Source organism: Corythoichthys intestinalis, chromosome 2 (genome assembly GCF_030265065.1).
Source record: "Corythoichthys intestinalis isolate RoL2023-P3 chromosome 2, ASM3026506v1, whole genome shotgun sequence".
Lineage (NCBI taxonomy): Eukaryota > Metazoa > Chordata > Actinopteri > Syngnathiformes > Syngnathidae > Corythoichthys > Corythoichthys intestinalis.
Window position 1 is genome coordinate 48,531,944 of NC_080396.1, and position 21,050 is coordinate 48,552,993.

General features: G+C 39.4%; 1 protein-coding gene across 3 annotated transcripts in view; it reads left to right on the forward strand.

The window, feature by feature from the left end:
* slc16a4 (solute carrier family 16 member 4) overlaps positions 1-21,050 on the forward strand; it is a 52,309-nt gene that overhangs the window by 26,343 nt on the left and 4,916 nt on the right. For all 3 annotated transcript variants that reach the window (XM_057824309.1, XM_057824300.1, XM_057824318.1), the window contains 5 exons: positions 533-676; positions 829-990; positions 2,385-2,999; positions 15,472-15,683; positions 17,505-17,598. In XM_057824309.1, the coding sequence (XP_057680292.1) occupies positions 533-676; positions 829-990; positions 2,385-2,999; positions 15,472-15,683; positions 17,505-17,598 (1,227 nt within the window). The remainder of the gene's footprint in view (positions 1-532; positions 677-828; positions 991-2,384; positions 3,000-15,471; positions 15,684-17,504; positions 17,599-21,050) is intronic.

Genomic DNA, 21,050 nt, shown 5'->3' on the forward strand with positions numbered 1-21,050 from the left:
GGGGGATGCGAGCGACCGAGTATGGCGGCGCGGGCTCTGCTCGGCGAGCAGCACGGACTTAACGGCATCGTCTGCTGCACTGGTGGTCCCGGTCGTTCTGCTCGGTCGTCCAGCGCCTTGCATCCCGGGCATCCTCCCGGTTGTTCTGCTCGGTCGTCCGCCGCCTGCCATCCTGGACGTCCATTCGGTCGTCTTCTGCTGGCGCCTCAACCGTGGGGCCTGGCCGTTCGTTCCGTTGAATCAGGTTGCGGGTCTTACCAAATGGGCTACTGCCCTCCAGTGGCCAGTTTTATTGCTTTAAAATGGATTTTCAGCATTGTGTTTTGGAGCTAAGTTGAATCAGAACCTAGAGATGTCTCTTGTGAAAAAAACTAAAACGTAAAACACGTATAAATACGTCTTTGGGACACTGAAACAAATAAAAATAGAAAGTATTTATACGTGTTTGGGAGCAAATAAGTTATTTACCTGTTTCAGGAGAATTCCCTTAGTAAAATACTTCACACATTCTTCCTCTACTGTCGCCCATTAGCGCCCATCGCCTCAGTAGCCTGTGCCAAGGTAGGAACCAGAGTGACATCCATTACGGGGGCCGTACTGGTCAGCAGTGGCTTCCTCATCAGTATTTTTGCCAACAGCGTGGTGTTCCTCTACATCAGCATGGGAGTCATTGTAGGTGAGCAGGAATCCTTCCGCCAAGTAAACATAACTGCCACGTATACCTGTAAATGCTTTAGGGCTTCAAACTTTGCTTCTTTTTAAGGGTACAAATAATTTTATGACAAAAATAGAAGAATAAAAATTCCAGTCTTTTTTTCCTCTGTGCAGGAATGGGTTTTGCTCTACTGTACCAATCCTTCTCTGTGGTCACGGCGCTCTACTTCCGGAAAAAGTTAGCGACAGCGTATTCCATTGGACGCTCCGGGATGGGACTAACGTTTGCCCTGGCTCCCTTCACGCAGCTGCTGCTGGACCAGTACGCTTGGCAAGGTAGGTCGAAAGAATGCGCGGTTATTTTGCTACTCATTCAGTGATGTGTCACACAATTGTATCCATTGTAGTTAGATTTAACGGTTATTTATCAATGGGAGCAGAAAATATTGAAATACGTTGCGAATTTTTTGGTAACACACTTAGTTTATACCGAGATTTGCAATTATAATTACAGTAATTCTCAGACAATAAGAAGTACTTAAAATCCTTAATTTTTTCCCCCCAAATTGACAGTGTGCCTTATAATCCAGTTGGCCTTATGTATGAATTCTGTTTGTGTTTACCGACCTGAAACTTATTTTGTTGGAGCATGACTATCATATACGGCTTCAGTCAACTGCTTAAGTCACACATTTATCAAACATTACATTAATGAATAAACAATAATTACAATGTTAAAAGACAAAGAACAAATGGCAAATTTAGTTTATTGATGCACTAGTGTGTCGTTTAATCAGATGTGCCTTATTTATGAACATAAACTCATTAATTGGTGGTGCGCCTTATAATACGGTGTGATTTATAGTCCCAAAAATAAGATAGTGATGACCAAATAGCATTATGATATTTTGCCAGTGATACCAATAACATTTCGAAAAAGCGATTGTATGAGAAATTGTTACACATGGTATGAAGAGCGGATAAAAAAAAAAAAAAATGTATACATCCAAACAACTATCACAAAAGAAATCCATAATATTGATATTTGACACACTCTCTCTATACATACCCGTATTTTTCGGACTATAAATCGCAGTTTTTCTCATAATTTGGCTGGGGGTGCGACTTATACTCAGGAGCGACTTATGTGTGAAATTATTAGGACATTGTTATATCATTTCACATGTTATTTAGATGTTTTGGAGTGACACTGAGAGTTAGGGAAACTTGTTAGCTTGTTCTTTATGCTATAGTTATCTGAATAACTCTTAATAGCTATGTTACGTTAGCATATCGGCCACGTTCGTATTTCGTTGTTCATGCATCATGTAATATTATCATACTGTTAATTTATTCAGCATGTTGTTCTCTATTGTATTTATATTTTAAATTGCCTTTCAAGATCACATATCTATTCTATGTGTTGGATTTTATCAAGTAAATTTCCCCTAAAAATGCAACTTAAACTCCGGTGCGACTTATATGTTTTTTTCCTCTTCGTTGGGCATTTTATGGCTGGTGCGACTTTTACTCAGGGGCGACTTATAGTCCGAAAAATACGGTACATTAATTAGAACAGTTTGTTACATGACCAAACTTGACCAAGGTTTACTCATATTTTAAGGTTTCATTGGTCATTTGAATCTCTGCATCAAATATATGACATGTGGATATTATAAGAGAGTTATAAGAGAATTGGTAACATTGACTCCTCTGTGTGTCTCTGGCAGGTGCATTGCTGATCCTGGGCGGTCTGATGCTGAACCTGGTGGCCACGGGGATGCTCCTTCGGCCCATTCAAGTCAAACCCCCAACGTCCCGCTGTGCTTCTCCCAGCCAGAAGAGTCCAGCCGTGTCCCTCAAGAGCTCCTTGGAGAAGGAAAACTCCAAAAACTGCCTGAACGGCTCCTCACATTTATCCAATGGCATCTCGAAATCAGACTCCCTTCTGTCTTCTCCTCTTGAGGAGTTGCAGTGCACTCAGGAAACCAAGGAGCAATTGGAGAACCTTGAACTGAAAATGGTTCGCAAAAACCACGAAGCCCACCATGACATGGGTCCGTGTAAGCCCGCCGCTGATGGCTCTCAGGAGCTCAATGGCATCTCGAATGGGTCCACCCCGGTCGGACCCGCCTCTGTGCAAGTCAGCACGCCGAGCGAGGAAAATGTCCATAAAACCAAAGTACTCGATTTTTCCTTACTCAAGGACCCATTCTTTTGCATCTATACGTGGTCTTTGGTATTCAGCCAGCTGGCCTACTTCATCCCCTATTTCCACCTGTCTGCTCGAGCCAGAACCCTGGGCATTGATCCCATGGATGCTTCCTTTATCATCTCAGTGGCAGGTGAGCCCCACACTCACTGTCTTCTCACTGCACACTTTAATTGGACATTTCATTATGATGTAGGGGTGCGTGGCACATCCAGTACTCACTGTAGATTACAAGGGTGGACAAGTCTGATCCTAGAGAGCGTCAATCCAGCTTGTTTCCCATCCAACACACTTGAATGAAATGATCAGGTCATCATCAAGCTCTGCAGAAGTCTGATAATGATCCTGATTATTTGATTCAGGTGGTTTAGAGGAGGAATACATGGAAGACAAGCTGGATTGAGGCTTTTGAGGACTGGACTTGGCCTCCCCTGGTATATTGATTTGGGCTCTGCTGATTTTGACAAACTGCGATAAAGCTTGTTTGCACCGCAATCCTGACTAACTTCTTTCTGGTCCACTTCCAAAACGATGTTCCATCCTGAGCTCAATTACTTTTTTGGGGTAATTAATAATAACCTCATCAAGGCATCTGCATACGTCGCATTTAAACACATTTAACTTTTAATTTATTATTAGTTTTATAAATGAATACAATTTTAATTTGATAATATAATTTATCGAAATCATAAAATAAATAAAAACAGAACTACAGTCTGGTTATGGCCTCCAACTACACTTTAAAGTTGATTCTTTTTCCCCTAATATTTTAACCCTTGTGCAAACTAATTGAAATAGGATGACCAATTTCATCATTATTTACCATTTTCTTAATTTCCCATTGAAACATGACATGATATTTGCACATTTAGTACATTGTATGTCCGCCTTTATTTTTTTAGGAGCTCATACATGCGATTTGACATAGAATCCATTAATTTAGAACAGTCCTCCATGACTATGGGGTCATGATACCACACGTCTATATTGGCTGTCACTTGGCCGTCGCTGTCTGTAAGGATGGTCAGTGCGTTCATGCGTCACAATCTTTGTCCATGTCCTGGGAGTAACGTCCATCTCAGACGATGGTCCTAGGGCAACTGATTGACAGTCCAGATAATGTGTCTGGGCGTGATAAAAATATGATGGAATCAATGATAACATAATGTTTTTTCAAGGTCCATCCAATTCCATCATGCACACAGTGAAATTTGTTTCATATTATTGCACACCACTCCAAATCACCTAATCTAAGAAAAAAAAAAAAGTCACATTTTATCCAATGACGTGGAAAAATATTCCAGACAAACTGTAGTATTGAAAATGTATGGATGAAATGACCCCACAAGTGATCAGTGTGACATTCATGAGCAAGAAGTGCACAGGTGCTCCAAGTTGCCATAAGAGCAGCTTCATCAAGTCCTCCATCAACTTGGTGGCAATGAATTATTCGTGAGCTGCTCAGACGTTGCAGTATTATGCAATGAATGCGCTTACATAAAAGCTGAACTTTGGTCCAGTAGCCAGGGTGGGTGGGTTCAGACTCACACTATATTGTGAAAACAACATGTGCATTGGGACCAGTTGCATGCATGCATTGTAAAAGAGCTCCTTCTCAATGCGCTTGTTAATTATTAATAAAGTATCCCATATGGTAGTCTATCTTTCACTTTCCAGAGTCAATGATTACAGGTAAAAAAAAAAGAGTTAAAATCCATCCATCCATCGATCCACCCGTCCGTCCGTCCGTCCGTCTGTCTGCCCGCCCGCCCGACCACCCACCCACCCAACCCACTCAACCACCCACCCACCCACCCAACCCACTCAACCACCCACCCACCCACCCACCCACCCAACCCACTCAACCACCCAACCCACTCAACCATCCAACCCATCCATCCATCCATCCATCCATCCATCCATCCATCCATCCATCCATCCATCCATCCATCCATCCATCCATCCATCCATCCATCCATCCATCCATCCATCCATCCATCCATCCATCCATCCATCCATCCATCCATCCATCCATCCATCCATCCATCCATCCATCCATCCATCCATCCATCCATCCATCATGTGAGAGGCGGGTTAAGTCCACAGCTCAATTCACAACATGCAGCAGTCTGACAGAAATTAAGCAATTTCCTCGAAAAGGAGTCTCAAGATATTTATTGCAATTCCCATTTGAGGATTTCTGTAAAAACAAATATAAAATAAAGATAAACACCCTTTGCTAAACTAAAATGACCACATACATTTAATGAAGTCAGTTTAGGTAAATACTAAAAAAAAAAAAACTGCAATAGACGAGTAATAGCATCTGTGTTACTGTGTAATAACACTGTAAGTAACGGATATTTGAGCACACGTAGCCAGTTCATATCACAATAGTCACAGGCATATATTATTTATTCACAGCTAAGAATGACTAATATTACTGCAGCCTACTGAGGTGCTGAGATGTACAGATGATTTCTGTGTGTCTGTGTTATACATTTGTTTTCCCCAGCAAGAGCTGCATGGCAGTAGCTGACACTGAGTGCATAATGGTCTGGTACAATTCTGTCATGAGCGAGCTGAGTTTTGAGGGAGGCAGCAGCTGCTTTTAAGCTACCTGGCCACCACAGACTCTCTTCCTCAGCTTGTTAGCATTCCTCTGAAAGAATGGGGGGTGCGGACACTGCAGAGCTAAAGAGAGCAGGCGCAGCCTTGATTGACAGTTGAATGTTTGTTTCAGCAGACACGCCCAAAAATTCATACAAGGCGAAGGCAGGCTTGTTATTATTATTATTATTTTAAAATCATTTCAAATTTGACAGGCTCGTTAACAATACTCCTCTCTATGGGTGTCATACTTACAAGACATATATTTTTTTGTCACCTTACACTGCTTAATGCTATTTAATCTATCATTACTTGTATATTTTTTGTGGGGATCAATGTCATGGAAAGCTTTTCTTCTCAGTAAGTAATGCGTTCATTAGTATTAATTAGATGAATGATGAACACTTTAACATTGAACTGAAATATTGTTCTAGTTTTAAAATCATGTATTTTATTTTACATGCATGTTTTTACCTCATCTGTCCGTTTCAAAAAATCTAAGTCAACCATTGTAACAAATGTTTGGCGAGTCCAGCATTTATACCATAAGTGACTTACATTCTTTATTTTTCCTTGTTTCTAGTAATAAAAATGTGCTTCTTCCATGGTTGACTCAAGTGCTCTTTTGAGCTGATCACTCAAACATGGAATCATAACCCTCTTAAACTGCCTGCAAGAAATCAATAGTCTGTGTGCATGCCACAATGTCAGCCGCACCATGCAACAAAACAGCTCATTAGCACAGCTATAACTTATTTTACATTTGAGAAATTTGGCACATTGACAACAACAATGTTACAAAAATACAGAAAGTGATACCTAGGCTTTGGAGTTTCCATGTTTGAGTCAATTTTTACTTAAATGTTAAGTAAATTTTCCTCATTTAAATAGAATTTAAATTCCATTAATGCGTTCCAGAAGCCTCCCCTTCCCCGTTAAGGGTGTAGTCTGCCTTTCGCCTTAAATCAGATAGGATCAGCTCCAACCCAACAAACTAAACTGGTTAACCAATTTTGGAAAAGAAGGGGTAGATGGACATTGCACTGTATTTTAAAGTATAAATGTAAAAACATAAGAAACATTCGTTTAAGGGGGAATGGCTTCATAGTTGACATCTTGAGATCAGATTCCAGGGGAGTATTCCATTAAGTGGGTTATGTGAAAAAAACTGCCAAAGTTGACTGCGAGTGCGAGATGAGAAAACCGTGCGACTCACATTCCATTTAGAGATGTAACTGAAACACCGACTCGTTCACCATGGTAACAGTCTCTGTCAACATAACCTGCTCACTAGCAGGTTTCCCTGAAGTTACCCTACTCGGTGGCAGGTTCTCTTGAAATATCAAGAGCTCCTCCTGTGCTCCTCCCACATGGTAATCAGGGTTTGGTTTTTCCATTGCTTCCTTATACCATTGTCATCGAAGTGCAAATCGTTCAAAATTCTGTACACTACAAGAGGATCTTCCGACCCAGTTTAGGCATACTGTCATTTTATGAGGAATATACCGTATTGGCCGGAATATAAGACGGTGTTTTTTGCATTGAAATAACACTGAAAAAGAGGGGGTTGTCTTATATTCGCGGTCTAGACATTATACCCATTCACGATGCTAGATGGCGCCAGATATCATTGAAGCGATGTTCTGTCATGATAGATCTCAGCAACTCTCCCCATTCTCGACGCTAGATTGCGCCAGATATCATTGAAGCGATATTCTGTCCTGAAAGATCTCAGCTACTAGTTTAACCAGTTTGCATTATTTTATTGCAATGTTTTTCCTTATTCAGATTTGTTTGAAGACTACAGTTACAGTTAGACTTCACTTTGATGGTTAATGCAGTTTTTGCAATTTTGTTGTTTTATCACAATAGATTGGTTTATGTACATTTCAAAAACCAGAAGCCATTCATTTACGAATGTGATTGCACTTTAGTTTACATATTTAAATGTTCAGATATTAAGATTTGAATGAGGCAAAATAACATGCTTTTTCTCTCAAATATATTGTTATAATCATTTGTTTCGGATGTACTGTAATTATTTTCTGTATAAAAAATAATTTGGTCTTCAAAAAGTCTTTTTGCAAACTTGAGTCTTGAAAAAGAGGGGGTCGTCTTATAATTAGGGCCGTCTTATATTCGGACCAATACGGTATGTTTGAACGTAGGACGGTGTATTAGGGCCAAAGAAAGAAAGAAAAAAGTAGGACTACGAGAGTCACAGTCATGCTATTAGTGCGAATTTAAAGAACTGTTAGTACAAGAATAAAGCTGTATTATTGCGTACGGACAATGTTGCTGAATGAACTGCTATGTACTTTACGTAAGTTATCTTACTTTAGATGGGAGCTAGGACAAAGTATTAGTATAAAACCTTCTATTTATTGTAATTTGATGTAGATGGGCAAAAGATGAAGGATTTCCCATTATGTGTAAGTCATTCTAAAATGTCAGATGCTCTCAATGTTGTTGATATAAGCGAGGTCACGTACAACATCATTTTGTTACATCACTATTTAACGTAGCCACTGTATACGTATTTATTTTGTTGATAAGCCTAAAGCATAAAAAAAAAAAAAAAAAAAAAAAAAAAAAAAAAAACAGCACCACCATATGAGTGAGTTAGAAACCAAAAATGTCGTACTGCTTTAATGATATTTTATATATATTTTTTAGCTGCTTACAAGTCCTTTTTTCACCTGTTGGATTGGATCTAAATAAAAATTAGATTTTAATCCCAGGCCTGTAATTAACATGATATTGAATCTGAAATGTTTAATAGCAACTGTGGGATGTTTGTCTTTTTATAATAGTTGCGCACACCTGGAACTCCAGGTGAATCTACTCAGAGTTGACCAATTAAGATGACCTTACTTTGGGAACAGGTAACCCAATGTTTCCCATCTCAGTATTGATCAAGTCAGGGTTGACTGAAGAACCAGATTGCGTAAGCCATTTACTTTAGTTAAGTGTTTGCATCAGTTCCATGAATAAATGGCAACAAAGAGATATGTAGGTTAAACCAACAACAATGATACAGTACATAATTTGTAATAAAGAAATATAACCTTCAGACCAATGATGTAAAATTGGATTATACGCCTCAAGACACATGATGATCTTTCACAGCAAAGTAGTGTCACTATTACCGCACTCCTTGGACCACCCAACTCCATTGCCTATAGCCTGTTTGTTTTGTCACGTTCTGTGCTCATGTGCACTTGTAACGAGAGTGACGAAGAACCGTCCACGCCACAAAACCGCCGTCCCGGCATCCCGCTGGCCCTCTTTTCTTCCCCTCGGCGGTTGTCATAGAGGCCCACTGACTCAATAGAAGGAAGGTCCGGTTGGGCCTATTCCTCAAGCCCATTTGGAGCTAGCAGCTGGTTGCTATGCAACAACCGACTGAGTAAAGTTGCCGGTTACAAGCGGGGCTCCCTCACTCCGTGCGAGGCCACGCAGCAGACACTTTGCAGAGGAGCACTGAGGCGGCAGTGTGTACAAAAGAGGCTGGCTGGCAGAACCAAGTTCCGAGCCAAGTACCTTGGCCAAGCTGGGAAAAAACCAACAGCGGCCGCTTATTATTTCCAGCTTTCATCTCGTGATTGGACATCAATCAGAGAGGATAGCTGCATGAAGGACACCCTTTGCATTTGCCTACCATCCAAACCCTACCATTTTGCTGAATTGCTCTCCAACCCTAACCTTTTGATACCTTGCCTCATAATGTGTAATACCCTCATTTTTGATGCCTCACACCATACCCTAACCTTTTGATGCCTTGCGTGCTTCCCTACGTTTTGATGACTGGTCTTGCATCCCACTTTTGATGCCTTGGAACCCAACTTACACTTGATGCCACATTCCCCATATTTTAAGACCTAAAATACTACTCGAAACCATTTGATGCCTTGCACCCTATTCAAACTTTGACTGGCGCGCCCTTTCCCAACCCTCGCATTGTCCCTCAAAGGTTCAAGGACTTCCCTTCAACCTGTCACAGTTGCAATCAGCTTAAGGCGCCGCTGGGATATTTCATCCCAGTTTGAACATCGGAGAGCTGCGGGCGGGCGCCAACCCGCCGCGGCCAAAGCATACAAACAAACGTGCGGGTGCAAGCGGGAGATGCGCCGCGACACCATATCGGGTCGAGACATAGCGGCACGAAAAGACGTAAACATGGCACAGCTGCCTCACCAATCCTCTTTGACCTTGTCGCAGACGTTCATTATGTAAGACCAGCCTTTCATTCGGTGCTTTTACACATTAGGAGTCATCCGCATGAAGCGAGCTGGACCACGGTCCAAGACAAACAATGAACTGGTCACCAGTCATTGTCAAAGCACATATGTGAGCCTGTCTGCCAAAGGTTTATCAAGTTCATCAGGGTTTTTTTGTTAAAATTTCTTCCATGATTGACAAATAAGGTCTCAACTCAGAAATGTTTCTTCCAAGGTTTAGATACTAATGTTTGGTGTGCTTTTATAAGCAGACCCATCATAAGCATTGAGAAAACCACTCGAAAATACCGGCATCCAAAATTTCACACCTGTCCAACCTGAGCCGCATGCAGTCCTCTGACCAGTTTCATGCTGGTCTAATGCTCATCTTAAAATTCTGTTAGGCATCGTCTACTGTGCGTAGCTCTTATTTGAGCTCTCTTGGCCTACTATGCTACTGTGTTGTTAGCTGCTTCATTATCCGGTTGCCAGGCAACAGATAAACAGAAAGAGATTAAAGTGATGACTAGAAACATTTGGCGAAACCTCTTCCTCATAGAGGACGCATCTATGGAATATTCATGAAGTGAGCAACAAGCTAGATAAAATTTTTTACAGAAAATATAATTAGTATTTTGATCTGAACATTTTATCTCAACAGTTTTGGAAAACTCATCAAAAACACAAAAAGGAGAGGCAAATTCTAATATTTAAAGTTTGTGCACCCCTTTGAAAAAAAACGTACATCCCTAAATGTCCAAATTGAGTACTGCTTGTCATTTTCCCTCTAAAATGTCATGTGACTCGTTAAAAGAGTGCTGTCAGCATTGCTTTAGAGATTGAAGAGGTGGGGGGGGGGTCAGGCTGTTAGTGATCAGTCCATACGCCGCACTCTACATCAAATTGGTGTGCATGGCTGTCACCCCAGGAGGAATCCTCTTCCGAAGACGGTACACAAGAAAGCCCGCCCGTCTCATCAGACCATAGGACATGGTTCCAATAACCCATGTGCTTTGTTGACATGTCTTCAGCAAACTGTTTGCGGGCTTTCTCAAAAGCTCAATCTTGGTCTTATCTGACCAAAGCACACGGTCACAGTTGAAGCCTGGGACCGTGTGTATTTTTGTGTGAGACCAAGATTGAGCTTTTTGGCAACAAACACTCTAAGTGGGTCTGGCGTGCCACGAAACATGCGCATGCTGAAAACCACTTCATACCCACTGTGAAGTATGGGGGTGGGTCAGTGATGCTGTGGGGCTGTTTCGCTTCCAAAGGCCCTGGGAACCTTGTTAGGGTGCATGGCATCATGAATGCTTTGAAATACCAGGAGATTTTAAATGAAAATCTGTTGCCCTCTGCCCGAAAGCTGAAGATGGGTCGTCACTGGGTCTTTCAGCAAGACAATGACCCTAAACATATGGCCAAATCTACACAGAAATGATTCACCAGACACAAAATCAAGCTCCTCCCATAGCCATCTCAGTCCTCAGACCTTGTTTTGTTGGCAAAAGGGGGTTGTACAAAGTATTAACACCAGGCGTGCTAATAATTGTGACACACATTATTTGATGTCAAATAATTTTTTCTTTATGTGGGATTTTTTCCCCACTGAATGAATGCACTTGTATTGAAGGTTGGACTTTTCTCTTTTTTCCATTAAGGTCCCATATTATTTGAATATAAAAAAAATATCAGAGGCTAAAAAACACATCTTTTTCAGGTGCCAATAATTACGGAGGTCACTGTATATATTTATATATATGTGTATATATATGTGTGTGTGTGTGTATATATATATATATATATATATATGTATATATATATATATATATATATATATATATATATATATGTATGTATGTTCGTTCGTTTTCCATGCCGCTTATGTATGTATGTGTATATATATATATATTTATATATATATATATGTACAGTGCCTTGCAAAAGTATTCGGCCCCCTTGAATCTTGCAACCTTTCGCCACATTTCAGGCTTCAAACATAAAGATATGAAATTTAATTTTTTTGTCAAGAATCAACAACAAGTGGGACACAATCGTGAAGTGGAACAACATTTATTTGATAATTTAAACTTTTTTAACAAATAAAAAACTGAAAAGTATCTCGGACCTGCCTGGTGTGTTCCTTGGTTTTCATAATGCTCTCTGCACTTTAAACAGAACCCTGAGACTATCACAGAGCAGGTGCATTTATACGGAGACTTGATTACACACAGGTGGATTCTATTTATCATCATCGGTCATTTAGGACAACATTGGATCATTCAGAGATCCTCACTGAACTTCTGGAGTGAGTTTGCTGCACTGAAAGTAAAGGGGCCGAATAATATTGCACGCCCCACTTTTCAGTTTTTTATTTGTTAAAAAAGTTTAAATTATCCAATAAATTTTGTTCCACTTCACGATTGTGTCCCACCTGTTGTTGATTCTTGACAAAAAACTAAAATTTTATATCTTTATGTTTGAAGCCTGAAATGTGGCGAAAGGTTGCAAGGTTCAAGGGGGCCGAATACTTTTGCAAGGCACTGTATATATATATATATATATATACACACACACACACACACACACACACACACACACACACACACACACACACACACACACACACACACACACACACACACACACACACACACTCACCGGCCACTTTATTAGATACACCTGTCCAACTGCTCGTTAACACTTAATTTCTAATCAGCCAATCACATGGCGGCAACTCAGTGCATTTAGGCATGTAGACATGGTTTAAGACAATCTCCTGCAGTTCAAACTGAGCATCAGTATGGGAAAGAAAGGTGATTTGAGTGACTTTGAACGTGGCATGGTTGTTGGTGCCAGAAGGGCTGGTCTGAGTATTTCAGAAACTGCTGATCTACTTGGATTTTCACGCACAACCATCTCTAGGGTTTACAGAGAATGGTCCAAAAAAGAAAAAATATCCAGTGAGCGGCAGTTCTGTGAGCGGAAATACCTTGTTGATGCCAGAGGTCAAAGGAGAATGGCCAGACTGCTTCGAGCTGATAGAAAGGCAACCGTGACTCAAATAACCACCCGTTACAACCAAGCTTGGCAGAAGAGCATCTCTGAACGCACAGTATGTCAAACTTTGAGGCAGATGGGCTACAGCAGCAGAAGACCACGCCGGGTGCCGCTCCTTTCAGCTAAGAACAGGAAACTGAGGCTACAATTTGCACAAGCTCATCGAAATTGGACAATAGAAGATTGGCAAAACGTTGCCTGGTCTGATGAGTCTTGATTTCTGCTGCGACATTCGGATGGTAGGGTCAGAATTTGGCGTCAACAACATGAAAGCATGGATCCATCCTGCCTTGTATCCACGGTTCAGGCTGGTGGTGGTGGTGTAATGGTGTGGGGAATATTTTCTTGGCACTCTTTGGACCCCTTGGTACCAATTGAGCATCATTGGAACGCCACAGCCTACCTGAGTATTGTTGCTGACCATGTCCATCCCTTTATGACCACAATGTACCCAACTTCTGATGGCTAGTTTCAGCAGGATAATGCGCCATGTCATAAAGCTGGAATCATCTCAGACTGGTTTCTTGAACATGACAGTGAGTTCACTGTACTCAAATGGCCTCCACAGTCACCAGATCTCAATCCAATAGAGCATCTTTAGGATGTGGTGGAACGGGAGATTCGCATCATGGATGTGCAGCCGACAAATCTGCACCAACTGTGTGATGCAATCATGCCAATATGGACCTAACTCTCTGAGGAATACTTCCAGCACCTTGGTGAATCTATGCCACGAAGAAATTGAGGCAGTTCTGAAGGCAAAAGTATATATATATATATATATATATATATATATATATATATATATATATATATATATATATATATATATACAGTATATATACTGTATATATGAATGTATATATACACTGTATATATGAATGTGTGTGTATATATATATATATATATATATATATATATATATATATATATATATATATATGAATGTATGCACATTTTCCTCCATATTTTATAGATTTCGTTTGACTTGAAACACAAAGAAATGACAGGTAACATAAATACTGCATAACTAGGATGTAAAATTGGAAATTTTTAATATAGCATCTGATTTTAGCCAAAACCAAACTTTTACCTTTTTAGTGGACTTTTTTCATTTAGTTGGGACCCCAGTAACACAAATAAAATGATTAGAAGCCAGGAACATTTTTTCCCCCCCGGTGTAATCGAATATAATTTAACCCAAAAATGAAAATAAAATGAAAGCAAATGATTTAGTTTGTGCAAATATATTTTTTATACAAATATGAAATGTTTGTCTGGTCGATTCTTTCTCTGATCTGATGCAACTGATGCGCATGCAATGTGTCGCTTACATTGACCAGCTGAGCGTGAAGCTTTCTCTGAACAGTCAATAGCAGATGCTGCAGCTTGTGCACTGCGGCCACATATCTGCTGAGTCATCAACTTCCGCTCGATCAATCTCGACTGTAGCACATGGCTGGTGGCTTGCAGTAATGGTTGGATAAAAACAAGCAATGACATCATTGTCTGTTTTAGTTGTTTTATGCTCATGAGATGGTCCTGCTACCCAGAAAAAAAGAAAGAGCAAGACAATCCAATGGCTCATATCCTGTGTCGTATATCAAGTTCAATCACAGACATCCTGCTGTCATCTTAGTTTAGTGAGTCAGCTTCATCATATCTGATGATGAAATCAGTGGTAGCATATCAGTTATTCTTGCGAGCTTTTCTCGACACATAAAGATGCTATACACAAAACAGACAACATTAACAGTATCTGATTTCTATGATTCCCAGACAGAGCAATGGCCATATGAAAAACAGGAGTTGCAACCAAAAGACAAAGCATGAGCAGTGTTTTCTCCCCCCCCCCCCCAAAAAAAAAAACAACAACAACAGCGGTTTAATAGGACTGTATTGTATTTTCCCAAGTGCTTGGGAGACTTTTAATCCAATAAATCTATCCCAATGATGAAGCGTAGTAATGACAGCAGAAGCCTTTAGGAGTGTTTTTGTTCAACTGGTACTGATAACCTAATCAAAGTGGAGGGAATTATAAGACGTTCTAAACAGAAGTCAGGGTCTCTACAAAAATTTCTGGATTTTGCTTGAAAGAAAAAAAGGTATAAACCTACTAGAACCTCCGAACATGATTCCATTTCAAACAGAGGCACTTGAAATTGTGGCTATTGGCGGTTTCTGGTATACGAAATATGTGCAGCCCTGTCTAGCTGCACATATTTCAGCATTTCTAGTGGTGGGGCATCATGACATGTGATGCATTGCTTTGTATGAGGAATTTGCACTACCTTGTGGAAACATAAGTGGTGTTCAAAGTTATTTTCAACTTAATGTTGAAGTAAGAGGCATTCTTTGTCAAGAAGTATGATGTCCTTCCTGTTCACAGATCTCCATAAAGGTTTTGTGAAGGCACTAATGTGGGCTAGCAAATCACATTCATGAGGGTGCGCACACTTTTGCAGTCAAACATGTCTTTTCAAGGGTATAGATTTTTTATATCTACTGTCTTACCAATTTAACACAAAGTCCACATGCATTTTCTACTGTATGTGGTTTGATCCTTCCACTGAACTACCTGCTAAAGTTTCACAATTCAAGTACAATCTATGAATGGTTGCCATATAAGTACTGCATATGATGTGGTTGTATTCTCTTATTCTGTGTCTGGATTATGTCTAGTCCTTAACTGTTTTGTTGTAATCTGTTGCGAAGGCATCACAGAAACCATCGCCCAGCTGGCCTCGGGCTGGGTGACAGACCGGAATCTGTTCCATAAGTATCATTACCACAAGGCCTACCTGATCCTCTGTGGCCTGGTCAACCTGCTCTCCCCACTCGCCACCTCATATATCCTGCTCATGGTCTATGCCGTCTTCTTTGCCATCTTCTGTGGTGGCTACATGGCTCTGCTGCTACCTGTTCTGGTGAGGCAACAACTTTGTGAGCATATCTGCTGTTATACTGAATAATAAGTTCAATCTATTATATATGACAACATTTATATCAGTGTTTCTTTTGGCAGCCATTTTAATTTTCGTCTTAGTCTTTTGGACGAAAATACTTATTAGTCTTAGTCATATTTTAGTCATTTCAAAATGTGTTCGTCTTCATCTCGTTTTAGTCAACGAAAACTCAGACAAATTTCGTCTAGTTTTAGTCAACAATGCTCAATATGTTTTTGTCTATAAACATTAAAAGTTTTAGTACACGAATAAATAAATACATAAATAAGTAAGTTAATAAATAAATAAATAAAAGGTTTTCAACAATTTCCAATGAACATGACAGTTTATTAATGAAACATGCACATAACTTTCGAGTCTACAAGGACATCACCATTTTCATGGTGATGATACACACGCAGCAAGAAAACAGCGTATTGTGTGCAATTAATTAAACTCACCTGGACGCCATGAACTGTATGCAAAATGTTTTCCAAGAGTTTAAAAAGACACCGAGTCACCGCACTAAATGCTAACCCGAACTCTATGCTAACACAAATGCTATGCTAACACTACAAGTTAGTTTAGTATGTGATGATCTCTCAGCACAGACCATCAAAGGCTAAAGCAACATGGCAGAGCCAAGATAAGAAAACAAAACTTACCAAGCAGCACCTGACACGTTTCACAAAAGGAGCCTGGAATGGGGCGAGGTGGGGGCAAAGCACGTCACATGAGTGACACAACCAAACACTGCTAAATGTGTTGTAACTAAACATACAACAAGTAAATATCTCACATTGAGAATTTATGACGGAAGCTATGGCGACTTTTCATCTTGTTCTCGTGTTGTCAGACGACAACTAGCATCCATTTGTTCTGTTTTAGTCTCCCAAGACACATTTTCAGCGCGTCATCGTGTGGTCATCGTCATGAAAACATTTTTCGTTGACGAAATATTTTCATTATCATCATTGTTAACGAAAACAACACTGATTTATATATTTTACAACCCATTTTGAGATGATGCATGTCTGAGGCATTTTTTTAAGCTTTGAAGAAGGCACAACTGACTGTTTTGAGGGATATTTTTAGGGACCCATAAAATACAAATATTTTCAAGACTGCAGGACATTTGCTTACCAATTTAGTTGGGAAAACCTGATCTGATGGACAATTACCATATAAATACATAATAAATATACAATAATATATAAGGTTGTCTGTGACCTGGCCAACCACTGACCACCTCATACATCCTGCTCATACTCTGTGACGTCTTCAAGGCTCTGCTGCTCTTTTTCTAACAAAGTGAATTAAGGTTCATCATGTACAAGGATTTCAATAGAAAAGAATGTGTACAAGAGTGCAGCGCGAGTGAAGATAAAGAATTTCACATGGTGGCTGACTGTTGAAAGATTAGATGACTTGTTGCTATGCACGATTGTGAGGATTGCACAAGAAGACAGAATTAGGCGGTGTGTTCAAACTACAGTACTATTAGTTCAGCAAGGAGTAAGTTATAATGTATGGTCCACTATCAAAGTTTCCAGTTTACCTCATTCTCTCATATGCTGCAACTACTGAAGTGTAACAGCATTTTTGTTCACATTGTTGCATATTAGTCCATTATCATAATTGTACTTAACTGGAATAAACCTGGCTAACAATTGAATGTGCTGAATGAAATAATGTAGTGTGAATTTGTGGACATCATCCGTACGTTTCTAGTGACTTGAAAAAAAATCCATGCTGCTTACTGAGGGGATGTTGCATTTTTCTTTTGCTTTTCTTACCTTGCAGGTGGATCTGGTAGGGGCGGAAAAACTCAACAACTCTATGGGCTTCTCGATGTTCTTTGTGGGTCTGGGTTGCCTCACTGGTCCTCCTTTGGCAGGTGTGTCATTAATAGACCTACCCCATATTTCTTATTGAAAGGTGGCCAGTCTGTTTTTGTTTATGTTTGTAAAATACAACAGTTACTGTTTGCACCTGATATGGACAGGTGACAAGTCCAGGGTATACCACGCTTCTCACACAAAGTCAAGCTTACCCTAAAGCACTAATGTCAAACTTAAAGGGAACCTCGGACTTAAAGACTCTAATAAGCCACAATTGTTCTATTTTACTAAAATGTTATTAGGAACACATAAAATATTGCCATTGATTTAAAACTCTATAATATTTAGTACATGTTTTGACCGATGGAGGGCGCTATGTTTTATGCGTGCAATGGAGGCTCGGGGTGATGTCTTAGATTGTCACTAGACGAACACTACCGGGTTACTTCAATTCCTTCTACGCGGCGAGACGTCCAACACATGCGCACATTGGTTAAAAGCGGTGTTTTTACTGAGTCTTTTATTACCCTTTCATTGCCTCAAAATACTTTTTGGATGCATTTCCATCTCATACTTTTAAGCATTGTGTTTTGTTGTGGTAGCTTTGAAGCAGATTGTTGACTGTTGACCACATTAGTCACGTATCATATTTAAACCACCCTTATTTGATATTACTACGTTAAAACTATTTTCTTAAGGCATCTTTAATATGTTCTGTCTGTATGCACCGTTTTTCTCCCCTACTCTCGTCTCGTCCCGTCTTTCCTGTTCATTTTGCTTTTGCTGCTCGTTTTGTGAAATATCGACAGTGCTGTCATGCTCATTAATGTTCCTCTCGGGTTCAAATTGAAAGGGTTGAACAGATGACATGTTTATGTCGCTAGAGTCATACTCTGGAAGCCCATCAAAGAAACCATATGACGTCACTGCCCTGCAACGTCAACAACAATGGCGACCTGCTAGTTTAACTAATTTTACAAATTGTATAAAAACGAAAACATCAAGAGGAGTTTCAATATCAAATTATTAATAACTCATAATAACGTTTATCTTTTAAGAACTACAAGTCTTTCTATCCGAGAATCGCTTTAAAGCCAGTTCCAGCCTGCCACATCATTTTGTGTGGCCTACAAAAGTAAATCATGCATCAACTGTTTTTTTGTTTTGTTTTTTTTTTTTGCGTAAATAAAATTCAAATAAATTTCCTGCATTTCTCAAAGAAAGATAGAAGACAGCAGGAAACAAAGAATACCTTTGCCACCTGCCTTTTTGAAAAACAAAATAAAAATTATTTATTTATTTATTTATTTATTTTTAGATAAAGAGTTGAGATAGCTGTCGATTCATTTTCTAATCCAATAACTGTTGATAAGTGGATTAATTGTGGCAACACAAATTTTATGACAAAAATGCAGTGAGAAGCTGCAAATCCAAATGGTCACCTTCACCACAGACGTTTGTATATTTTAATATTATATTTATGGGACAACACTCAAGGAAGAATAGACAAGTAGTAAGTGTCCTGCTTGTGTAAGAGTGTCATGCACCTGGCTCAAAAAGATAGAAAGACACTGACCTAATGACCTAAAAGCTGAATGCATATTCAGCCAAGGTTCTCAGGCTGTGTCAGCCAGGCAGTTGGGCCCACACGCCAGCTGTAGTATTTAAGGATTGAAACGTGATGAATGACCCCTTTGGGGGGGTAGTTCGGAAATAGAGCGCATCTCTGTTTTTATCTCCCTGCAGCAGAAACTGACATCAGGAAAATGACCCCACCGTTTGATAGACAACAAGCCTGAAGCTGGTTCTTGTTTGCACACGCCCTGCGCTGTTTATTCTGCATTGTCTCTGGAGTGCTGAGCTGAGCAAACTTGTGATTCAGGGCATAAGCGGATTTTAAGGGGGGGCCAGGGGCGCCAGGCTCCCCCTGGTGGCCGGAAAGTGTCATTGCATGAAATTGACTTTTCTATATATATAAAAGTTGTAAAGCAATAAAACTGCAACAAAAATGAATGAAATGAACAAACAACTATATTTTTATAATGGGTCAAAATTATTTTTCGAACAGATCATGTGACTAGCACCTTAGACGGTCATTTACTTTGCACATAATTTAAAAAAAAAAATGATTTTTTTTCTGATTGAAAATATATTTTTATTGATTGAAGCAACTTTTTTTTGGGTTTGACTGATTTAGACACAAATGTCCTACCCATAATATGGCCCAAACACAAAAAGCTTTTTCAATGAAAAATTAAGTGCTCAAATGCAAATTTTTCAATCTCAAATATTTTTTCATATTCAAAAACGTTTTCTATTATTATAAGTTTTCTTGTTTTTATTGAAGTGATTTTTATTTTTGAAAATATATATTTTTTGAAGCAACTTATTTTTTGGATTGATCAATAAAAACAAAAACGTCCTAGCCAAAATGTGGCCCAAACACATATCAACATTACTTCAATCAAAAAAGTTGGTTCAACCCCCCCCTCCAAAAAAAAAATCAAAGAAAAAAAGCTTTCACATGCATTTTTTTGACTTACAAATTTATTTTTGCACTCAAACACATTTGTTTTATTTCCTTTTTTAAATTGAAAATACAGGGTTGTTCCGATCATGTTTTTTTGCTCCCGATCCAATCGGTCCAATAATAATTAATAATTAAAAAATATATCATAATCAGATATTTGAGTTTTTTAGATAACCAAAAATAGTCACTTACTGTCCATTGTAGTGACCACTGTCTCTTAAAGTGTTGACACCATGACAATTTAGAGTAAACCATGAGATTCTAATATAATTCATAACATCAGTCTCAAACATGCATGCTAGGTTACTAGAAGGCTCTCTAAATCCAGGGTCTCAGACCAGCGGTCTGGGGACCAGTTACAGCCTGTTAGACAGTATTTTTGCGGCCCCTTACATGACATCTATGTTAAAGGGACACTCCAGTCAGTATGGTGATTTGTTTCAATTTACCTGAAATATGCTTAAAGATAACAATAGAGTGCTGAATCTCAGAGTTCTACCAAGAAACTCTTTTTCTTTGTCAGAGATGGCAGGATTATTTTGAGCAAGCCTAAAAAGGGGTTAGGGTGACATCACCTAGAATTTGACATCATTTAAATAGATGGTGGAGCAGGTAAAATGAAGGGTGGAGCTGCTTATTTGTGGGAATGAAAGTAAATCTTGGCTGGCCTTTTGGGTACGATTATCAATAGTGCATTTTTTCCTTGGAGTCATTTTCTACCAGCTTGGTCACAGCTTCACTCCTAGGTTCTTCTTTATAAATTCTGCCTAGTGAATAGACTACTAGTCTGCTGTTTTGTTTATGAATTTTTGATGACCAGTCCAGGTTACACGCTACCTCTGGGGACCCAATGGGGCCAAGAACAAAAGACAATGTCTGGAGGAAAATATAAACTGTTTGGAATTGTTCTTTCCCTAACCCTACTTTATTGGTTTAAATAAAATTTGCCCTCGAGTAAAAACTCCACTGCTGACAAAT